Here is a 24,139-nt window from a genome sequence, read left to right on the forward strand (position 1 = left end):
CTGTTTCCTGCCTGCACCTGAGCCTGTGCCGGCATACCTGTGTCTGTACCTGTATACCTGTGCCTGTGTACCTGTGTCTGTACCTGCATACCTGTGCCTGTGTACCTGTGTCTGTACCTGTATACCTGTGCCTGTGTACCTGTGTCTGTACCTGCATACCTGTGCCCGTGCCTGTGTACCTGTGTCTGTACCTGTATACCTGTGCCTGTGTACCTGTGTCTGTACCTGTATACCTGTGCCTGTGTACCTGTGTCTGTACCTGTATACCTCTGCCTGTGTACCTGTGTCTGTACCTGCATACCTGTGCCCGTGCCTGTGTACCCGTGTCTGTACCTGTATACCTGTGTCTGTACCTGTATACCTGCGCCCATGCCTGTGTACCTGTGTCTGTACCTGTATACCTGTGCCTGTGTACCTGTGTCTGTACCTGTATACCTGCGCCCGTGCCTGTGTACCTGTGTACCTGTGTCTCTACCTGTATACTTGCGTCTGTGCCTGTGTACCTGTATACCTGTGCCTGTGTACCTGTGTCTGTACCTGTACAGTATACTTGCGCCCGCACCTGTGTACCTGTGTCTGTGTCTGTACCTGTATACTTGCGCCCGTGCCTGTGTACCTGTGTACCTGTGTCCGTGCGTCTAGCTTATGTCTTCATTTGTCTTGCTTGGTTTCTTTGGAGTTTGGTTTCCAATAAAATTCCCCGCTTGTCGGTAAGGTGAACTTTGGACTGATTAAAGTACTATTATACAGATACTGAATTGCTTTATATGCACAAAGTCCAGGGGAGTGTATTTATGATTTCTTGTAAGGGCTTGTTGTTTGATTGTCCATACTGTATGAGGATGTGGTGGGGAAAGACATGAACTGCTAATACTTCAGGTCAGTTTTTAATTCACATAGTAACACTATTTATTCTATGCATTGATATATATTTATATGTAAATATATAGTTATACTTTTGGTCTGTGATGCCGATTTGTTTGTTAAAATCTGAATTTACAGGTAACATAGTAAAAGTCATTTTTGCCTTCTGAAAAATATATAATATTATTTTTACAGTAGCTGCATTTGCAAGTTTTTGAAACTCATCTGGTAGAGAAAAGCAGCCACGACAAGACAGAAAAGTAGAGAAGAAAGTGTAGAGGTTGACTATAAAGATAGTGTAATAAACATTTGCCAAACATAGGATGTATCAGATATTAAACTGCATTCAATAATACTATTAAAGATTATGTGTTATCGGTAAATAACTGAATACAGATGTCTTCGAAATATGCTGTATCTTCCAGTATTACAATGTATTTCATTAAATTATTACAATAAACAGAATGAAGCATCTATCAAAATTTTCTGACTCTATGATGAATCTTTTTTTATGGGTGAAAATGCTTAATAAGTAATTGATATTACTAAAGGTCACTGCAGTTATCTGTAATGTCTTTCTGACGCCTAGTATTTTACAACAGGAGAGGGTACACTTTGATCTCCATAATCCAAGAAATTCCAGAAAGACATGGCTTCTTCCAAAGATGGTAAGTTCATGCTTGTCCCGACCGGAGACGGAAGAGGAGTGATGATCTGAATGCAGCTCAGGGTATCCGAAGGGGATTTTATTTAAAGACTGGAAGACATAGTATGTAACATACAAAAGGTCTGCAAGTGGTCAAGACAGGAGGCAGGGATCATAAAGGATCTAAACACAGGGAAAGGCAGGACAGACAGTAACTGAGAGCACCAGGGTGAATTACCCACAAGCGGGAACTAGCACAGAGCACTAAGGCTAACATACTGTAAAGTGCCATTGGGATTTCATCATTTCTAAATGAAAATATTGAGATTTGCCATTTAACTTCATATTCATTTTATTAAGCAGACCTTAGGCTGTTACAAATGTGTGTTGGTCAAGGTCCAGAACATTTTGTAAATTAACTACAAGCAGGCAATGTATGAGCCATTCGCAAAATACATCCATCCTGTCGTGGACAAATTCAAAGTAGAGTAAATGCATTTTCATTGCATAGTGATTAAAAATGTACATTTTCAGAAAGATGTTTTGTCCCTTTCTCAACAGTTTAGTTAATGGGAAAAGTCTTTTGATAATGAAATTACTGCAAGTATATTTTTGCTGTCTGAAATTCCAATCACCAACATGTTCAATTTCGATTTGTGCACAGGATATACTGAACTCTGCGATTAGGTTTCGCTTTGGCACTTGACCCCCTTTGTAAATATCACCCACATAAAGCCCTTGGTACCATGTTGTATTTCCTCAAGCTTTTGGGTGCTTAAAACACCAAGTTCAGTCCATAACCTGAATATGTGCCTAGCTGTTCCAAGAAGTAGATTATGCATTAGGTCAATGACAACAAATCGTATGGCATCATAATACTTAAGGTGAAAAAGTTCAGACCACCTGGCACCATATTGAGCTTCCAGTCTTTTTTGGGCTGCCTTTGTAGTTGCCTTCTCCGTCATTTTAGCATACAACTTGTGTTCCTCTGAAGTGCGTGGGACCCAGGATGATCGGTCAAAACCAGAGAAGTCTGTTTTCCCCCCAAAGGATGTTTTCTTGAATGTTTTCAGGCATTTGTTACATCCTACACAACACAAATACAACAATAAATGGATGATGTCTCTTAAACTCAGATGTACTTTTAAATTTTAAAACAACAGATGTTATGGCGCAATAGCAGAAAACTAACCTCTTAAAGCTCCATGGCCCACAAAGCCACCCCCTTCTTTACAAATCCTCGCTTTACCCAACTTCGCTTTTACGAAAGACCTACAATTGCGACAGTTTTCACTAACCAAATGAAATCTGAAGAGGATTTTTGCTTTTACGAAAAATTAAGAAAAGTGAGAATAGTGTTTAGCATTGGTTTATCAGTGAGCCAGTTATCGATATACAGTCAGGCTCCACATAACGATATTTCGGTCAACGACGGACTGCATATATAGCAGTAGCCCCATAACATTATAACGGAACTGAAAAATTCTTATCCCTTAGTGACGTTGTGTTGTAGCTTTTATGTGTTATTTGACATGATTTCGTAGGTTATTTTTTCGTCTGGGAACCCTTAATGTTTACTTCCATATAAATTAATAGTAATTGCTTCTTTGTTTTATGCCATATCGGTTTATGAATGGTTTCATAGAAACCCTCTATGCTTTAATAACTGTGGAAACCTCTATATATAGAGTAACTCACCATTAAAGGAGCAGAAAAAGTCCAGGGGTTGGACAATGAAACAGAAACACCTACTGTAGTTTTAGACCACAATAGTTTATTAGTATGGAGTAGGGCCTCCTTTTCTGTTCAGTACAGCATCAGTTTATCTTGGGAATGACACAGTGGCCAGAGGGATTTTGAGTCATTCCTCTAGCAGAACAGTGGCCAGGTCACTATGAGATGCTGGTGGAGGACAACGTTTCCTGACTCGCTCCTCCAAAACACCCCAATGTGACTGAATGATATTCAGATTTGTTGACTGCAGGCCATGGGAGATGTTCAACTTCACGTTCATGTTCATCAAACTACTCTGTTACCAGTCTTGCTCTGTGTATTGGGACATTATCATCCTGATATATGGCACCACATTCAGGGTACAATGTTTGAACCATTGGGTGAACATGGTCCTCCAGAATCGTTTTGTAGTCCTTGGCACTGAAACGCCCATCAATAGCAATGTGGTCTGTCCTTTGTATGCCAACATTACCCTGGATACCATGACTCTCGATTGACCCCAAAGACTTGCTGTTCTGGTCACAGATGCCCCAGCGAGACACACAAGTCCTTCTGAGACACTTTGGAGATGCCTTTTCATGCTCTGACTTTTCTAGATATTAGTAGCATGAAACATAATGATTCGGTGTGACTTAGGTTTTTGCTTTCTGCACAAACAGCTACAATAATATGGTAGCAGTATTTTGTCAAGATTTTATTTTCCTTTTATGTTTTTTTTAGATTATATACATTTAGCAAAAAATGATTTTCAAAACATGCTAGAATAATGTCAAAGATCAGAAATTGGTCAATATCCTTGCTGAAGAAAGTAGTTATGGTGAATAATGTGAGCGATTCCACCATGATGGTTCGTTTGCATTACGTCAGACTTAACAAGCAGGTACATTCTGCACACGTGTGCACCTGAGTGAGGGCGGGGCTTCTAACAGCAGAGTATTGGAATCTGGAGCAGACAATGAGGGATAAGAAAAAGGCTTCCCACAAAATTCAAATAGAACTTTATTTAAAAACTTCAAAACTTTATTTAACATGATATAAAAGATACGGCCTTAATCAATATCATGCTGTTTATATGCTGGTATGTTTTAAAAAAGGATTTATCATTATCATTAAATTCACTCAAGATGTGCAGGCTTGAATATAGTGTTAAAGGTTACTGTGCTTCACAATAAGGAAAACTGAGTCATAAGAGGATAAGTAGATATTTTCTTTTTATTCTGAAAAAGCAGGGAAAATTGCTAAGCTTGTTAAGGCAGATTAGCACTGATTTTTTTATTCTTTAGAAAATAAAAGATTGATCTTTTAAATAATGAATTTAAAACATTTTGCTTCTGGTACTTTTAGACGTCTTAAGTGGTGAATAAGGCGACTAAAACCCTCGTCCCCCACTACGGAAAATGGCTGATTGTCCAGTGCGATCATCAGCATTATTTCAGTAGCAAGCCTAGTGCTACTGACTTTCAATATTGATAAAGATTAAATAACCCATCAGATGGCAATTTCGGTATGTTAAGCGATAGCTTACAATCCCGTTTCTAAAATGCTGCGTGAAATATAAATTAAAGCGTTATGTATGATTTGATTAATACAATATTAATTAGTTGTTAATTGTTATTAATGTCAATGCTTCAAAAAACGCTGTTTATGCAATTTCCTTTTATGTCATCAAGACAATCACAGTGGAGACCCCAACAGTAGTCTGCCATCATGTGTATGTCCCATCTGCCTTGATATCTCTCCTCCATCACCCTCATAGTCTGGTGGAACCTCTCACCTTGTTCCTTGCTGAAGTCTCCAAGGTTATCTGGAAATCTGTTTAAATCTGTTTAAATGGCTATGGAGATATATTAACTGCCACATTTCTGAACTTAGCAAGCATATCTTGCACCAATTCTTCATAATTTTCTGCTCTTTGATTACCCGAGTAGTTCTTCACAACAGAGACAAAACTCTTCCAGGCCAAAGCCTCATTGTCATTCATGCATTTAGTAAAATTGGATTGTTGATGCCGGCTCTTCTTGATGAAGTCATAATTTTTACATGTTTTTATATACTTAAGACAGAACTTTTTGGGTATAAACCAAGACTGGGTTGACAAACTTATACTGTAGTCGACTTCTTTCCTCTGCAAATTCACAGTTGAATTCTTGCTTCAAAAAGTTGCTTTTATAGCATTGTAGGCCTACAAATTGAAATACAAAATAATTATATGCGATATTTCATTACCTGAGACACTGTTAAAGAGTCAAAAGACAGACCAAATGGATGTCCATTATCTCAAAAACTAGAACCAATTCAGCCAAAGTAATGTGATTTTTTAATTCAACACCCTAAATCCATTCAAAAAACCTTGGCATCTGAATTTTTTATTTTTTTTTGAAGACCTGTGTAATATATACCCATATTTAATTGAAAATAGAACAAGGACAGTATATCAAAGGATGAAGCTGAGAAATTTTGTTGTTTTATGACAAATATATGCTCAATTTGATTTTGATGCCAACAACATGTTTCAAAAAAGTTGGGACGGGGCAACAAAAGACTGTAAAAGTCGTGCAGTGCTAAAACAAAACACCTGGTTGTATATCTCACAACTAATTGGGTTAATTGTCAACAGGTCAGTAAGATGACTTGTTATAAAAAGAGTCTCCCAGAGAGGCAGATTCTCTGTGCAGTGAAGATGGGGAGAGGTTCACCACTCTGTGCAGTGAAGATGGGGAGAGGTTCACCACTCTGTGCAGTGAAGATGGGGAGAGGTTCACCACACTGTGCAGTGAAGATGGGGAGAGGTTCACCACTCTGTGCAGTGAAGATGGGGAGAGGTTCACCACACTGTGCAGTGAAGATGGGGAGAGGTTCACCGCTCTGTAAAAGACTGTGTGGGCAAATAGTGCAGCAATTTAAGAATAATGTTCCTCAGTGTAATATTACAAAGAATTTGGAATTTCATCATCTACGGTACATAATATCATTAAAAGAATCAAAGAATCTGGAGAAATCTCTGTACACAAGGGACAAGGCTGAAAACCAGTATTGGATAGCCGTGATATTTGGGTACTCAGGCGGCACTGCATTAAAAACAGACACGATTCTACAGTGGAAATCACTGCATGGTCACAGGAACATGGATGATAGACCCACCTTTACAATATAAATAAAAGCAGTGTCCCATTTTGATCGTGATCAATCCCCCCAGTAACTAACAAAGCGACTTATTTATCCTCCATTAATTAGGAGTGGCAGTGCAGTTTCGTATGAAATTATGTATGAAGTGTAACCCATTAACTTTTTGTGGCCCCCATGCTTATTTAGCATAAAGGTCATAGTTCTTGTTTTGTGGTGTGAAAGCAACACAAGAACGTGACCAGGAACTACAAAAGTCCCAGGTCGAGCCCAAGGATTTGTAAACTGGGACCAGGTTCCGGAACTTCAGTTTGAAAGCACCTATAGTAATTTAGCCTGCAAGCCTTTCCTGCTCCAAGCAGGAGCCTGTATAACAATGCAGAATTTCTTGTTTAGTTGGATAACTTCAGGGATTTAAGTAGTCTGTATTTTTTTTACTTATTGCTAATAAACTGTAACAATTTAAAAGGTATAAAATAATTTCATTAGTAAGTACCATTTAGGCACTAACTCAAAGTCTGAATCTCCAGATATAGAAAATGATAAAATGATTGAGTCTAAAAAAAACTTATAAAAAAAAAACTATATATATAAAAAAATATATGTATATAATTTTACTTAATCTCAAAAACCCATAAATTCACAGTAGTTATGTAGAGGTGCACATGTCTGATGTGAAATTTAAGACCTTTTTAATACCACATCAAGCTGAACTTAGGACCAAACTGTAAGTGGAGATACTGTCTGCTTTACCAGATTCAATACCCACATACTTACACTACTGTGACCCACTTTTCATTCAACTTTGTATTACAAAAGGTCCAACAATTGGTATGTGAATAATAAACCAATCGCTACAAAGTGACGATGAAGGTCCGGAGGATGCTATGAGAAATCCTACTACCAAGAAACTTCAATAAAGACAGAGGAATAATGGACTTACTGTAGATTAAGACATTTAATATCCCATTCTCCAACATTACAGGCATATAAAGCAGCAGATTTAACTCATTCTTGAATATTTGAATTTACACCTCCCATGGATTGCTGATTCAAACACATTGCTGTAAATAAGATACTTACTGTAGCTAATATATGCTCTGATAGCTGCATAGAGCTACATTTGCACCAGTTGTTGAACTGCATCTATCCATCCATTTTCTGTAATCGCTTATCCTATTCAGAGTCTATCCCAGAGGCTATAAGGCAGGGAACAACCCAGGATGAGGTGCCAGGCCATTGCAGAGCACTCTCACACACCATTCACTCACACATGCACACCTATGGGCAGTTTGGTAACTCCAATAACCTCAGCATGTTTTTGGACTGTGGAGGAAACCAGAGTACCTGGAGGAAACCCAATTGTTGAATGTGAGCTTCTAAATCAATAAATAATTGTCTCACATTAATTGTATCAAATGTTATCAAAACTAAGGGGTATACTATGAAACAAGATTAACATGCACCTTTGAAAACCCATTCAATATTCCATTATCCATCTCTCTCTCTCTCTCTCTCTCTCTCTCTCTCTCTCTCTCACACACACACACACACACACACACACACATTAGCTATTCATATCTTTGTGAGGACCATCCATTAAAAACCATGGGTGTAAATTACAGGGGGGATGGGGGGGTTGTAGCCCCCCCAATAAATCAAAACCAGCTAATACAACCCCCCCAATAATCATGTTTCCCCCGTAATGGGTGGAGACCTCAACCCCCCCAATGTTCCAGCCAAAGTTACGCCCTTGGACAAAACCCTAATCCCGACCATGACCTTAAAATGTAAAGGCTGATACGTCTCAGCATTTACAACTGTCCTATGAGAAGTTTTATATTCGTCAGAGTTATGCCCCCGACTATTGAGATTCCTAATGCGTTTTTTGACACTGTGCAAACACAAGATCAATCATTACTTTTATAAGTTTGGCAAGCTAATCAATGAAGCTGTATTATATATAATTTTAATGGAAAACATACTAAAAACAATCTTTTTAAATGTACATATTGTAAAGCATGTGATACAAACAGGTTTAGCACATTACTAATATTGATAAATTATGGCATTATGTGTACAGCATATACCAAACTCAGAATCATGTATTTAAATGTCAGAAGTATGAATTAAACTTTTCTGTAATTGATTCCAGTTACTTTAAGTATGCAGAAATATACTGTTAACACATCACATTTCATAACTGGCCAGGTAACTGGGAAGATGGTGGCACAGGAGGTAGTGCTATTGGTCGGCAGCTGCCGGGTTGCAGGTTCGAACCCTGGTTTCTTCTGACCCCATCAAAGTGTCCTTGAGTAAGACACTGAACCCCAAATTGCTCCCAGTGTGCAGGTTGGCACCTTGAATGACAGCCTCCACCACCGGTGTGTGGATGGGTGAATGTGAGGCATATAATTGTATAGCACTTTGAGTGCTCATAGGAGTAGAAAAGCACTATATAAATGCAGTCCATTTGCCATAACTGAGCTTGTGGGCATCTGAGATTTTACAGAATTGCATATAACTAGGCTTTTCTTGGTAAGACACATTGAGACCTTTAATGGCATCTGTAGCCTGGAAATCATGTTCAACATCTGGATTTTCAAACTATCAGCTTCTCCTTAAATGTTGCAAAGGAGTCAAATATGTCATATTTCACCTTTACATTTTATTCTGGCTTATGAAGATAAGGGCTGATAAAAATATCATTATGTATGATCATCCTATGAGGGATTTTTTTCATGAAAATTCTGCCCTAACTAATGTGTTTATAACTTTTTTTTTTACACAGAGCAAACACAGGATCTCTCAGAGCTGAGGATTGTTCTGCTGGGAGGGAGGTGGACTGGGAAAAGTTCAGCAGGAAACACCATCCTGGGGAGAGAAGAGTTTGTCACTGGGGGAAGAACTGCACAGTGTGTGAAGAGACAGAGGGAAGTGGCTGGGAGGCAGGTCACTGTGGTCGACACACCAGGATGGTGGAAGGACTGGTCTGTGGAAAATACTTCAGAGTTGGACAAACAGGAGATTGTGCACAGTGTGTCTCTGTGTCCCCCAGGACCCTGTGCTCTGTTCATTGTTTTAAATGTAGATGCATCATTCACAGAGACACACAGGAGGTCAGTGGAGGAACATCTGGAGCTTCTCAGTGGGACAGTCTGGAGACACACTATAGTGCTGTTCACCAAGGGAGACTGGCTGGGAGACAGAACTATTGAGAAGCATATAGAGGCTGAAGGGGAGGCCCTCCGGTGGCTGGTTGGGAAATGTGGGAACAGGTATCATGTTCTCAACAATGAGAAGAGGGGTGATGTCCCTCAGGTCACTGAGCTGCTGGAGAAGGTGGAGGAGATGGTGGCAGGAAACAGTGGATGTCACTATGAAATCGACAGAATGATCATAGAGAAAGTGGAAGAGAAGAAGAGATCAGTAGAAGAAAAAGCAAACCAGAGGATGATGAAGGTGGAAAATCAGAGGAAGACACTCAGGGCCCTATTTAAAGGTGGGTTCACTTTAAGATGTAGATCAGTCAAAATGATTTTTTTAACTAAAAGAAAAAGCTATTAGTCTCATCCAATTGATAAGTACATGAATTATACTAAATGTACTTTAATGGAAACCATTAGTGACAAAATCTTTCAGATGTATCTATTGTAAAGCATGTGATGCAAACAAGTTTTGCTAATTAATAGTTTTAATATAACCAAGGCAGGATGTGTACAGCAATAACTAAAATCAGAATTATTTATTCTTAAGGTCGGGAGATTTGTCTTAAATACTAACACATTTCACAAGTGTAACTTTTATTCCACTCCATAACCACTGAGTTTGAGGTTTTCGGAAATTAAATGCATTTTCATAAGGATTGTTGCTCAAAAACAAAAAACTACCATGTTGTACCTTTTACATTATGATCCATTTTATTAAAATATAAAGGATGATTGAAGTATCTGCATGTAGAACCATCATGTGAATGATTTAATTTTCATCAAATATTCTGTCCCCAACTAATGAGTTTCTGAATGTGTTTTTTTACACAGAGCAAACACAGGATCTCTCAGAGCTGAGTATTGTTCTGCTGGGAGGGAGGTGGACTGGGAAAAGTTTAGCAGGAAACACCATCCTGGGGAGAGAAGAGTTTGTCACTGAGGGAAGAACTATACAGTGTGTGAAGAGACAGAGGGAAGTGGCTGGGAGGCAGGTCACTGTGGTCGACACACCAGGATGGTGGAAGAGCTGGTCTGTGGAGGAAACTCCAGAGGCTGACAAACAGGAGATTGTGCACAGTGTGTCTCTGTGTCCCCCAGGACCCTGTGCTCTGTTCATCGTTTTAAATGTAGATGCATCATTCACAGAGACAGAGAGGAGGTCAGTGGAGGAACATCTGGAGCTTCTCAGTGGGACAGTCTGGAGACACACTATAGTGCTGTTCACCAGGGGAGACTGGCTGGGAGACAGAACTATTGAGCAGCACATAGAGGCTGAAGGGGAGGCCCTCCGGTGGCTGGTTGGGAAATGTGGGAACAGGTATCATGTTCTCAACAAACAGAAGAGGGGTGATGTCACTCAGGTCACTGAGCTGCTGGAGAAGGTGGAGGAGATGGTGACAGGAAACAGTGGATGTCACTATGAAATCGACAGAATGATCATAGAGAAAGTGGAAGAGAAGAAAAGATCAGTGGAAGAGAGAGCAAAACGGAGGATGATGAAGGTGGAAAATCAGAGGAAGACACTCAGGGCCCTATTTAAAGGTGGGTTCATTTTAAGATGTAGATTAATTAAAATTGCTTTTTCTTTTAGTTAAAAAAATCATTACTTTTATAAGTTTGGCAAGTTAATCAATGAAGCTGTATTATATATCATTTTAATGGAAAACATACTAAAAACAATCTTTTTAAAAGTACATATTGTAAAGCATGTGATACAAACAGGTTTAGCACATTACTAATATTGATTAAAGATGGCAGTGTTTGTACAGCATATACCAAACTCAGAATCATGGTATTTAAGTGTCAGAAGTATGAATTAAACTTTTCTGTAATTGATTCCAGTTACTTTAAGTATGCAGAAATATACTGCGAATGTTAACACCTCACATTTCATAACTGGCCAGGTAACTGAGTTTGTGGGCGTCTGAGATTTTATAGAATTGCATATAATTAGACTTTTTTTGGTAAGACACATTAAGACTGTAATGGCATCTGTAGCCTGTAAATCATGTTCAACATCTGGATTTTCAAACTATCAGCTTCTCCTTTAATGTTGCAAAGGAGTCAAATGTATCATATTGCACCTTTACGTTTTATTCTATTTTATGAAGATAAGGGCTGATAAAAATATCATTATGTATAATTATCCTATGAGGGATTTTTTTCATGAAAATTCTGCCCTAACTAATGAGTTTATAACTTTTTTTTGACACAGCGCAAACACAGGATCTCTCAGAGCTGAGGATTGTTCTGCTGGGAGGGAGGTGGACTGGGAAAAGTTCAGCAGGAAACACCATCCTGGGGAGAGAAGAGTTTGTCACTAAGAGAAGAACTGCACAGTGTGTGAAGAGACAGAGGGAAGTGGCTGGGAGGCAGGTCACTGTGGTCGACACACCAGGATGGTGGAAGAACTGGTCTGTGGAAAATACTTCAGAGTTGGACAAACAGGAGATTGTGCACAGTGTGTCTCTGTGTCCCCCTGGACCCTGTGCTCTGTTCATTGTTTTAAATGTAGATGCATCATTCACAGACACACGCAGGAGGTCAGTGGAGGAACATCTGGATCTTCTCAGTGGGACAGTCTGGAGACACACTATAGTGCTGTTCACCTGGGGAGACTGGCTGGGAGACAGAACTATTGAGCAGCACATAGAGGCTGAAGGGGAGGCCCTCCAGTGGCTGGTTGGGAAATGTGGGAACAGGTATCATGTTCTCAACAATGAGAAGAGGGGTGATGTCACTCAGGTCACTGAGCTGCTGGAGAAGGTGGAGGAGATGGTGGCAGGAAACCGTGGGCGTCACTTCACTGTGGGAGAAAGGATGGAATCCTGGGGTCAGTTAGTAGAAAGAGCAGGAATCAGTAAACACACAAAACAGCAGTTTGAGGAGGAATGGAGCAGAAGAGAAGAAGAGCTGATAGAGATGATGTCACTGCTGGTGGGTGATACTCAGACAGATGAGCCTCCACGGAGGAGGAGGCGCAGTATTTCTACTCCTCCTTATTGTAAGTTTGTCTATATACACTTTTTTTGCAGGTTTCACATGGATGTGTAAAAAATACAAAGAATAACTGTAGAATAGCCTGTTATAATTGCTAACTACAGCTGTGGGGTTAACCTGCATATTAAACACCACTTAACTCTATGTAACTGTGTGTAGTTTATCTGCACTTGACAAAGCACCTCAGATAACAAGGAAAAGAAAGGATTGAGATATTTAATAATAGATATAGTGTTTTCCTTCACTATGGAATATGTTACTCATAAAATATTTTTTAAATCCTCTTTTGATGAATTGTTAATAATCAGAGCTGTGATCCAGTTCGGTTCCTGTAAATCCTTACAGGAAGCAGCGTAACGGACCGGCCCTCCTCTGACTGTGTGGGTTACGTTTGGCTCTGGGGAGCAACACTGACAGCTTCTATAATCAAGCTGATTTTTCAGTGCCTTCACTGTGTATTTAACTGATTTTGTTTTTCAGTGGTTAGTGAGTGACTCTGGCACTTATTGTCAGACTGTTTCTTTGCCTGTACATCCTGAAATTAATGCACTGTTGGTGTTTATTACAATACAAATGTGAAAACAGGAAAACATGTTTATCTTCCTCTTGCCTCTGTTTCATTTTTTATGATCACAATTGTTTACCATGTAATGTGTAATTACCATTTGGAAATATTATTCAGGAGGCATTTGTGTATAATTCCTTCTGTGGACATCACCTGATTACTAATTTTTTTAATAACCTCTAGATTTCATAATGTTATATTCTGCACTATCACTGAAACATGGCCTGTTGTTTATATTGTTTTTCAGTCAGTGGAGAATCTCCACCTCCCTCTCAAGCCGGATCTTCAGTACTGGGTGGAGAAATGAGACCTTGGCGGTCCAGTAAGAAGGTGTCACAGTGGCTGGAGGAAAACCAAGCAGGGTCATCTTCATCTGGTTATGGAACACAGACATCTGCATCTACAGCCCCCTCTGAAGCAGGAGGTTCAGTACTGGATGGAGGACAGGCACCTCGGCTGTCCCACAAGAAGGCATCAGAGAGGGCAGAGAACAACCAAGCAGGGTCATCTTCATCTGGTTATGGAACACAGACGTCTGCATCTACAGCTCCCTCTGAAGCTGGAGACTCAGGGTGGCTCAGCTGGTTATTTAAACGATTTATGAGGAAATGATTTTGTAATAAACTGGGGAAATACCAAGCAGGGACGTCTTCACTGGCTCATGGAACGCTGACATCACAACAAGCCAGGGACATTCCTCAGCCTTGTCAGATACTGAAAGCACTTATGAGGGATCTTAGGGCTGGGAGACGTGGCAAAATGTTTTATCATAATGTATTTTTTTAATATCAAATAATTATCACTATATAATTCATGTCAGTATTTCTTTAGGTCGAGGCTCCATTTTTGCTTAAAATTCCATTAGCTGTTCTCTTAGACAGATCATGAAAATCAGAACATGAAAAATGACCAGAAATTCAATGAACTGCAAACTGAAATCTAATTTTAATAAATAAATCATACAGAATAGACTTTCTTTGTCGCAGTGTGTAACACTGTGCTGCCGGTGCGGTTTGTTGCCGGGCTTTTCCACCAGACAGGGGGCCGCTAGAGACTTTGGGTCCCAGGAAAGCATATCATATTGGGCCCCCAACCCAGACCAATACAATTATGTGCCAATTTTTTTTGAGCCCCCTTCAAATCATCCTAACTGCCGCCCCCCCCCCCCCCCCTCCTCTTTATGGCACCCCTGCACCAGGCGGTAACCCTCCTTTGTACAATCTTCAAATTTTTAAGTAATTAACTGATAAATATATGTAAATTATAGTATATTAATGGTTAATTTCCACAGGTACGTAGGGTTTATTTTAGGGGTAAGACACACTCAGGATCATGGAACAACAAGGAGGAATGACGCTGGACTAGAAAAACATTCGCTGACACGTGTTTACATACACTACAGCAATTAACAAAACTAAAAACAGCTGATAACACAGGGATTCCACACGAGGTAAATGAGGGGGCGTGGCACACAGGAGGATTGGAATGATCGGGACGTGACACTAAGTAGGTAAATACAGAGAAACACAACTGCTAAGAAAAATCTCCACTACTACCCTTTAACTCTGGTAATACCATGGAAATAAACAAAGGCTTCCTTTCACAGTACAGTTTCAGCTTATTAGTACATTGTAAAAACATCTGCAAGAACATACCCAGTATTTAAGAAGATGTACCATGACACTAGAGGAAATCGGTTTCTGCAGGGGTTGTTACCAAGTATAAGGTAAAATTAAAATGTGAATTTAAAAACTGCTTCATAAATGGATGTATCCATGAACAATAACTATGTAAGAAAAAGTAATGTGTTGGAAAATTTCTACATAATTAAACTTGGGCTGTTATCAACATAAACCTTGAATAACAACAACTGTAATTTGAATTGATGAGTAATTGAGGAGATGTTTCTCTGAATTGGCTACCTACTTTCCTAGGAAGTACGCAATTTTATCTGAGTTATTACCACTTAAGTCTTAAATCTCTTAAATCTTAACTCTTGTTCATGCCCTTGTGTGATTCAGTCCTGCTGGCCCTTGTTTGCTCCCTCATTAGTCCTTATATATAAGCCCTTCCCTGTGCTCCCCAGTCTTGGTATTGATTTTGCTCCTCCTGTTTGCCCATGTCCTTCCCTGTGTAAGTCCTCCATTCCTGACCCCTCGCGGTTCCGTTTGTTTTCAGCCCCAGTTCTGTTCTGTTTGACTTGATCCCAATAAAACCCCTTTGTCTTGCCCAAAAATGCCTGCCCCCCAGTCACACATCATGCGTATCCTGACAGAATGTCAAGACTCCACAAACTACTGATGAATCCTCATGAAGCTTGCAAGACATTCCACATATCATGCCAGAACGTGTTTCTTTGAGCCTGTTTAAACATGGGGAGATACTTAGTGTGTTTTGGCAATGATTTGAACAACCTGAGAATTAAGTCTGTGTTTGCATTGAATGTAGGTCTGATTATGATATTATATATTTGATCTTAAAAATACTATAAGTGTTTCTTTCAGTTTACTTATATGTATTTTCAGTAATTATGTCTTTTTAATAAAATTTTGTGATGGGATTTGTGTCCATAGCTTCTGGAATAAGCTCCGGAACCCCCCCCCCCCCCCCGAACCTGAATAGGACAAGTGGGGACGGACAATGGATGGATGGATGGATGGATGTTTGTGCTTTTGTCTTACATTTATTCATTTGGAAGATGCTTTTATCCAAAGTGATTTACAACAAGAGAAATGAAACCTAGTGTCTTGCATGGTGTCACAAACCCGCTAGGACCAACAGAGGGATTATTGACAGAGCCTTTATTGGACAGTGCAGAAGGAACAGTGACTGGGAGCGGGCAGGGACGTGGTCGTGCAGGCAGGGTCGAAAATCAGGAGATCAGGCAGGCCAGGGTCAGGATCCGGGTCCGTAGTCGGGGTCGCAGGCAAAGGGGGAGAGCCGAGAGGTCCGTCCGAAGACACAGACAAGGCACACGAGGTACTCACGAGGAGGAAGAGCGAGGGGAGGAAGGGCAGGAGGGAGGTTGAGATGGGTTGCAGGGAGAGTCGGGCAGGGCGGAATGGAACTATACGGGAGACAGGGAAATGCACGCTCAGTATGTATCTTTGCATCTACAATACCTCACACTGGGCTGTGGTGTTTTCGGGCTTTTATCTAACGTGGAGTCCCGGTATTGGTCGGGGGCAGCCGCCTACTATTGCCGGTTCACCGACGGGGCGTGACACATGGCAGGAGAGAATTGGCTCAATGAACCTGCAATGGAACTAATAATAATAATAATTATTATTATTATTATTGTTATTGTTGTTATATTATTTTTTAAAATATTTTTTATTATTATTATTATTATTATTATTATTATTATTATTAGTAGTAGTAGTAGTAGTAGTAGTAGTAGTAGTAGTAGTAATAGTAGTAGTAGTATTTTTCCATTTGAATATTCTTTCCTCTTATTGGGGCATATCTAATTTAAAATGTACCAAAATCTGAGAATCGCCTCAGGTCATTTTCCGAACCACTTTCCATAATGAATGGAATGAGATGTTGTATGTTATACAAACTAAACTATTCTCAGTGACAAAAAAGAAGCACCTAGAAGTAACGGTACGATTTGGATATAATTTGGTACATGTGCAGACCAGCAATAGGTATATAAATTATATGATTTGCAAGGAGCTGGCATCACCAGACGCAGAGGATGCCTCGCAGACACATTAGTGTGATAGGGGTCACATTATGGGTTTGCATGAGGCCGGGTGGTCGTATCGTGCAATTGCCCGGCATGATGGGCATGCAGATGCCACAGTCGCCCGATGTTGGAAACAATGGGGATATGAGGGCACCCACACACATCATGAAGGTTCCGGTTGCCAAAGACAGACCACACCAACGGAGGATTGTCGTATTGTGGCCCAAGCATTACAGAACCCCATGACATCTGCGCCTGCCATCTGGACACAGGTATTGGACTCTCTACAACACCCAGTGTCATCCCACACCGTGTCTCGATGATTGTCATCAGCCAGGCTATAGGTTCACTGTCCCATGCGTAGGCTGCTGTTAACACCAGCACAGCGATGGCTGTGTTTGGAGTGGTGTCAACTGGGAGGCATGGACTGATTATGAGTGGCATTGTACAATGTTTAGTGATGAATCTTGGTTCTGCATTAGCATGGATGACCGTCATGTGTGCGTATGGTGGCGCCAAGGGGAGAGGACCAATCCTGCCAATGTTGTGGAGAGACACACCAGCGATACTCCTGGCATCATAGTATGGGGAGCCATAGGGTATGACATCATGGTGTAGGGAGCCATAGGGTATTACATCATGGCTGTGTCTGGGACCTCCCTCCTCCCCCGGCTGTCGTTGGGACGTGGGCTTAGCCCACTGAGCCATATGCTGCCCCTTAATTAATCAAGTAATGTTGAAATTATGTTATATCCAGCAGGGCTTTCTAAAGCTTAATAAAAAATAACATGTACAAATATTCAAATTGAAAACAATTTATTATTCATAACATATTATATATTAGGGATGTAACGGTATTGTAAATACCGTCGTACCGCAATAGCAAATTTTTTCGATACTACCGTGGTCGCATGACTCGATAAAACGATAGGTCTTCTGAGAAAAGTTTGCTCAGGCGAATGGAGCGAACGGGAGGTAGCAGGAACTACAATTCCCATCAGCCCAGGCGTGGTCATCATCCTTTGCGGTCTGTTGTCGCTACAGATCCAGTAATGCGGAAATGGCGGGTGCTGCTAGTAGCGGCGAAGGAAAAGAGATGGAAATACTAAATTGAAACTTTATTTTTTTACATGGTTTAATAATTTTTTGTTATTAAAATTGAAAAATTGAAGTTCCTGTTTCAAAGTTTACAGATAGGTGGCTAATTTGTATGCCATTGATATGTTCAGTGTTCATGTAAACTGTTTAATAAACACTTCTGGCACTTTTTTCGAGTCTCTTCATTAGTTTTGTTTTTCCTGTAAATGATTCAATAAATACCGTACCGTGCCATTCATACCGAGGTATTACCGTACCGTGAAGTTTTGATACCGTTACATCCCTATTATATATACATTCACAGAAAAGCAGCAGAATGGTAGTAATTTGGTAATTTGATAACACTGAAGTGCTAACTGACCCTCCCAAGCCGCCCACTCCCACAAAAAAAAAAAAAAAACGTGTGAGTTCAGTTCAGACGTCAACTCAGACCCAGCGCCGATCTGCAGGATCTCGAGAGCCAGTTACAACAGCTGTGGCCCGACTTGCCACAGGAGAGGATACATGAGCTGTACGACTCCCTTCCGCACTGTACGCCGCATGTATCCAGGCCCGGGGGGGAACATACCCAGTATTTACTGACATGGGACCAGCAGTGTGTCCATTTGATCTGATATTATAATCACTGCGATATAGTGATACTCCGTCTGGGTGCTTAATTTTTTATTGCCGAGGATATAGGAATCTCTCCAGCTGCCTGCCATTGCTGATCACAGAAGAAGGAAGCGATGCCAGTGGTTGTTCTCCTGCCTGACAAAAATAATTGATTACGTATTGCCAGTAGATGGCAGCACTGACTTTCACAGATCAGTGGTCAATAACAAAAGAGTATAGGAAGAATTGTCGTTGTTGTAGTACTAGTTGTGTTGAGCAGCTGTATGAGGAGTATTGGAGGTACCCGCATATCTGTTATGGTATTTTAAAAAGCAGCACTATTCCGGCATCTTGAAATATTGGTGATAAAATTTACTGAGTTGGGGTATTTCAAAATACTGCAGTATACCATATTACTGTGAAAAAGCCCAAACATAGACTAATAACTTTATAACTGTTCATAAAGGTTTAGACGTTTCACAAGCGATTCACCCCAGCAAGCCTGAATTCCTCCAGCGAGGCCAGTCCCATGGGGGTCGGGTTTATCTCTAAGGTGACTTCAGCATCAACAGGGAGATCTGCGCGCCTAGCAACCGTCTCCAGGATGGCTGCGATTGTTGAGGGTGGGGCCAGGCTAGGGGTGCCACCACCAAAAAACACAGAAGTGATGCTGAGTAATGAGAAATAAGGGGCAAAGAGGTGGTGGTGGGGGGGGGCATCAGTGCAATCAAACAGATTTCAAAAAGGCTATATCAGGGCTTTGAACTCTTCAGCAAGAAGAGAAGACAGACACAAACCGGGACACTTGGCTGACTCGGAGTAATGCCTCGGTCTCTAACTGCAGACATGCCCTCATCTCGGCGTGGTTGACATCCCGGGAAATGTACTTGTTGAAGTTGCAGTAGGAGCAGCGTTTCAGGCAGTAGGGCCACTGCAGAGAGACAACGGCCCGGGAGCGTGAGGAGACACAGCCCATTCCCCCACAAAATTCCAGGATCCACTCTGGTAGTGCAAAAGGATATTCACAATAAAAAAAGCATATTTACACGAAGATTCATCCGGCGGCAATGAGTAGACTAGATGTTTTATTAAGTTAAAGTCACGTGTACGTAGAGAGACGCCTCCTCCGAAGGCAGCGGAGCAGCTGGGATCTTACGCCCGGTCATGCCCGCGCTCATATAGCGCAAGATGTAGCGTGACCAGGGCAAACAGCGCCGAAGACCGGCGCCGCATTTACGCATAGCTAACATCACATCGCCCATTTCATCATGAAAGTATAAAAATACAGCTACTAATTAAATCATCTGTAAATACGAATAAAATGTCAGAGCATATGCAAGGTGCCGTGCTCATAATTGGGCCGTGACATACAATCAACGTCCGACTTAAAACGATTCGTTACGAGCAAAAAAGTACCATTAACTTCACATCTCACTGCCCATTTTACCGGCAGCCTAAACGAAAGTAAACGAATGAATCTCTTTCGTCCTCTTCAGTGGATGATTCACTGACGATTATCGATACGCATGTCGCCATCTAGCGGCTTGGAGTAGATACGGCGCGGATAAATCATGTGTATACAGTATGTGCAGCTAAACATAGCTACGTATGTACAGTACCCAGCATAAATGAGTACACCCTCTTTGAAAATTAAGACTTTTATCAATTTCTCAGTGAACACTAGAACAATTAGCAGATTGTTGACAAAACTAAGTTTTGTTAAACATTTGTTTCATTAACAACATAAAATCTTGGTCACCAACATCATTAGGATAAGAAAATAAACTGTATTCAAATTAAGTGTTGCAAAAATGGATACACCTTACAACAAATTCGACCAAATTTAATATTTTGTATGGCCTCCATTATTTTTAAGAACAGCACCAACTCTTCTAGATGAGGAATGTACAAGTTGGCAATATACTGCCACGTCTATCTTTCTCTATTATTGGAGAATGAGCTCTTCCAGAACCTGGATGCTGGATGGATAATGACGTTCAGCCTGTCCTTCCAGAACCTGGATGCTGGATCGATAATGACGCTCAGCCTGTCCTTCCAGAACCTGGATGCTGGATCGATAATGACGCTCAGCCTGTCCTCCCAGAACCTGGATGCTGGATCGATAATGACGCTCAGCCTGTCCTTCCAGAACTCCCCACAGGTGCCCTTTGGGTTGAGGTCAGCTGATATGCTTGACCACAGAATCACTGTCAGCCTGTTCTTCCTCAGAAATGCAGCAGTGGCCTTGGATGTTTGTTTTGGGTCATTGTCATGTTGAAAGAGTGTCCGGCCACCAAGGGCATACAGATTTGGCAGCATCTTCTCTTTCTGTACTTCACAGTACATCTGTGAATTCATGATGCCATCAGTGAAGTGCAATTCTCCAAAATGATTTACCTTTGTCTCATCGCTCCAAAGTATGGAGTCCCAATAGTCTTCACCTTCATCAGCAATTGTTGGCTAGTAATAATGGCTAGTTCAGTAATGCATGTGGCTGTGTGGAACGTAACTGAAGGGAAAAAAGCAAAACTGCAGAGTGCAGTGTATGTAAGGTTAGATTTCCTTATGTCTGAACACAGTAGCATTTATACAAGTGATACATCTTCAGACTTATATTCTTTCTACAGTTTGATTACTACTTAAAAGCTTTATCTGTGCTCCATTGTACATTTTGCACTGGAGACTTATGTGTACTTTTTGACTAGAAATGGTTAGTTGGGGTGTACAGTGATATTTTTATTATTGATTTCATTATTATATTTAATTTGCCAACAGATTGCATAGTTTTAAAGAAATATTTCTGTTGATTGTTGTTAGAATTGCATATATCATATTGGCCATATATTTCTGCCATAGCTTTTGTTTGAGCAACATGATCATTATATTTTCCTATTGTTAGCACTAAATGCAGATAGTTTACCATGTTAAATGAAATGTATTGATACAAATACCTAATTTAATGGTGAGTAGTTGATTAAGAGGAAAAACTATCAGATTGATATTGAAATCTGCAACTCAAAACTCAAAATTTTAATATTGGGACAGGAGCAGAAAAAATGATATCGTGCCAACTTTAGTAACCAGTAACGGCCCAAACCAGTCCCTGGTAATGCCATCATTATCTGAGAATGTAAGAGCCTGCCATTGGCCTGTTCCTTGGCCAGTCATTGTGTTTGCTTCTGTTTCCTGCCTGCACCTGAGCCTGTGCTGGCATACCTGTGCCTATGTACCTGTGTCTGTACCTGTATACCTGTGCCTGTATACCTGCGTCCGTGCCTGTGTCTGTACCTGTATACTTCCATCCGTGCCTGTGTACCTGTGTCTGTACCTGTATACTTGCGTCCATGCCTGTGTCTCTGTGTCTGTGTCTGTACCTGTATACCTGCGTCCGTGCCTGTGTACCTGCGTCTGTACCTGTATACCTGCGTCCGTGCCTGTGTACCTGTGTCTGTACCTGTATACTTCCATCCGTGCCTGTGTACCTGTGTCTGTACCTGTATACCTGCGTCCGTGCCTGTGTACCTGTGTCTGTACCTGTATACTTGTGCCCGTGCCTGTGTACCTGTGTCTGTACCTGTATACCTGCGTCCGTGCCTGTGTACCTGTGTTTGTACCTGTATACTTGCATCCGTGCCTGTGTACCTGTGTACCTGTGTCTGTACCTGTATACCTGCGTCCGTGCCTGTGTACCTGTGTCTGTACCTGTATACCTGCGTCCGTGCCTGTGTACCTGTGTCTGTACCTGTATACTTGTGCCCGTGCCTGTGCCTGTGTACCTGTGTATCTGTGTCTGTGCGTCTAGCTTAAGTCTTCATTTGTCTTGCTTGGTTTCTTTGGAGTTTGGTTTACAATAAAATTCCCCGCTTGTCTGTAAGGTGAACTTTGGACTGATTAAAGTACTATTATACAGATACTGAATTGCTTTACTGTATATGCACAAAGTCCACGGGAGTGTATTTATGATTTTTTGCAAGGGCTTGTTGTTTGATTGTCCATACTGTATGAGGATGTGGTGGGGAAAGACATGAACTGCTAATACTTCAGGTCAGTTTTTAATTCACATAGTAACACTATTTATTCTATGCATTGATATATATTTATATGTAAATATATAGTTATACTTTTGGTCTGTGATGCCGATTTGTTTGTTAAAATCTGAATTTACAGGTAACATAGTAAAAGTCATTTTTGCCTTCTGAAAAACAATATATAATATTTTTACAGTTGCTGCATTTGCAAGTGTTTGAAACTCATCTGGTAGAGAAAAGCAGCCACAACAAGACAGAAAAGTAGAGATGAAAGTGTAGAGGTTGACTATAAAGAAATTTTTAAAGATACTGTAATAAACATTTGCCAAACATAGGATGTATCAGATATTAAACTGCATTCAATAATACTATTAAAGATTATGTGTTATCGGTAAATAACTGAATACAGATGTCTTCGAAATATGCTGTATCTTGCAGTATTACAATGTATTTCATTAAATTATTACAATAAACAGAATGAAGCATCTATAAAAATTTCCTGAATCTATAATGAATCTTTTTTTATGGGTGAAAATGCTTAATAATTAATTAATATTACTAAAGGTCACTGCAGTTATCCGGAATGTCTTTCTGACGCCCAGTATTTTACAGGAGAGGGTACACTTTGATCTCCATAATCCAAGAAAATCCAGAAAGACATGGCTTCTTCCAAAGATGGTAAGTTCATGCTTGTCACGACCGGAGACGGAAGAGGAGTGATGATCTGAATGCAGCTCAGGGTATCCAAAGGGGATTTTATTTAAAGACTGGAAGACATAGTGTGTAACATACAAAAGGTCAACAAGGGGTTAAGACAGGAGGCAGGGATCATAAAGGATCTAAACACAGGGAAAGGCAGGACTGACAGTAACTGATAACACCAGGGTGAATTACCCACAAGCGGGAACTAGCACAGAGCACTAAGGCTAACATACTGTAAAGTGCCTTTGGGAGTTCATCATTTCTAAATGAAAATGCTGCGATTTGCCATTTAACTTCATATTCATTTTATTAAGCAGACCTTAGTATGTTATAAATACATGTTGCTCAGTCTCCAGGACATTTTGTAAATTAACTACAAGCAGGCAATGTATGAGCCATTCGCAAAATACATGCACCCTGTCGTGGACAAATTCAAAGTAGAGTAAATGTCATGGTTCCAGACGGCACGGGAACGAGGCATGGTGCACAAGGAAGGGGCGGACGACCCACTTGCGGCTCCGGCAAACAAAACAGGGTTTATTGAATCAAACAGATAACTAAAGAAAACCAAAAGACCACGAGGGGTCAAAACTAAACAGAGGGGAATAAACCAGACTAAATAACACACATGGAAAAACTAACTAACTAGAAAAGCAAGACACTGAAGTAAAATACAACCATGGGGAAAACCAGAGACAAGGGCATACCACAGACAAACGTAGACATCAGAGACACGAGCTTAGACAATAGCTTAGACACGACGCGATGAACCAGCGGGGAACAGAACAAGGGCAGGAACTAATATACCACAAGGGGTAATGACTAACACAGGGCAGGTGAGACTGATTAACAAGGACTAGGGAAACAAGACACAGGTGAAACCAA

At 40.7% G+C, this 24,139-nt stretch overlaps 2 protein-coding genes across 2 annotated transcripts; one reads left to right on the top strand and one right to left on the bottom strand.

Moving 5' to 3' along the window:
• The first annotated feature begins 821 nt into the window (after nt 1-821).
• Nucleotides 822-17,196, top strand: LOC140581706 (GTPase IMAP family member 8-like). The gene is made up of 6 exons (XM_072705237.1): nt 822-879; nt 1,467-1,532; nt 9,159-9,869; nt 10,408-11,118; nt 11,792-12,580; nt 17,105-17,196. Exons 2-6 carry the CDS (start codon nt 1,514-1,516, stop codon nt 17,194-17,196), a joined length of 2,322 nt encoding a protein of 773 aa, XP_072561338.1. The 5' UTR covers nt 822-879; nt 1,467-1,513.
• A 1,316-nt stretch (nt 17,197-18,512) lies between these two features.
• Nucleotides 18,513-19,978, bottom strand: LOC140581685 (radical S-adenosyl methionine domain-containing protein 1, mitochondrial-like). The gene is made up of 3 exons (XM_072705175.1): nt 19,628-19,978; nt 19,322-19,455; nt 18,513-19,194 (listed from the first exon to the last, which is right to left on the bottom strand). The coding sequence occupies exons 1-3, from the start codon at nt 19,784-19,786 to the stop codon at nt 19,002-19,004; spliced, it is 486 nt and encodes a 161-aa protein (XP_072561276.1). The 5' UTR covers nt 19,787-19,978; the 3' UTR covers nt 18,513-19,001.
• Nucleotides 19,979-24,139: the final 4,161 nt, after the last annotated feature.

The sequence above is a fragment of the Paramormyrops kingsleyae genome, chromosome 22, assembly GCF_048594095.1.
Source record: "Paramormyrops kingsleyae isolate MSU_618 chromosome 22, PKINGS_0.4, whole genome shotgun sequence".
NCBI classification, from domain to species: Eukaryota; Metazoa; Chordata; class Actinopteri; order Osteoglossiformes; family Mormyridae; genus Paramormyrops; species Paramormyrops kingsleyae.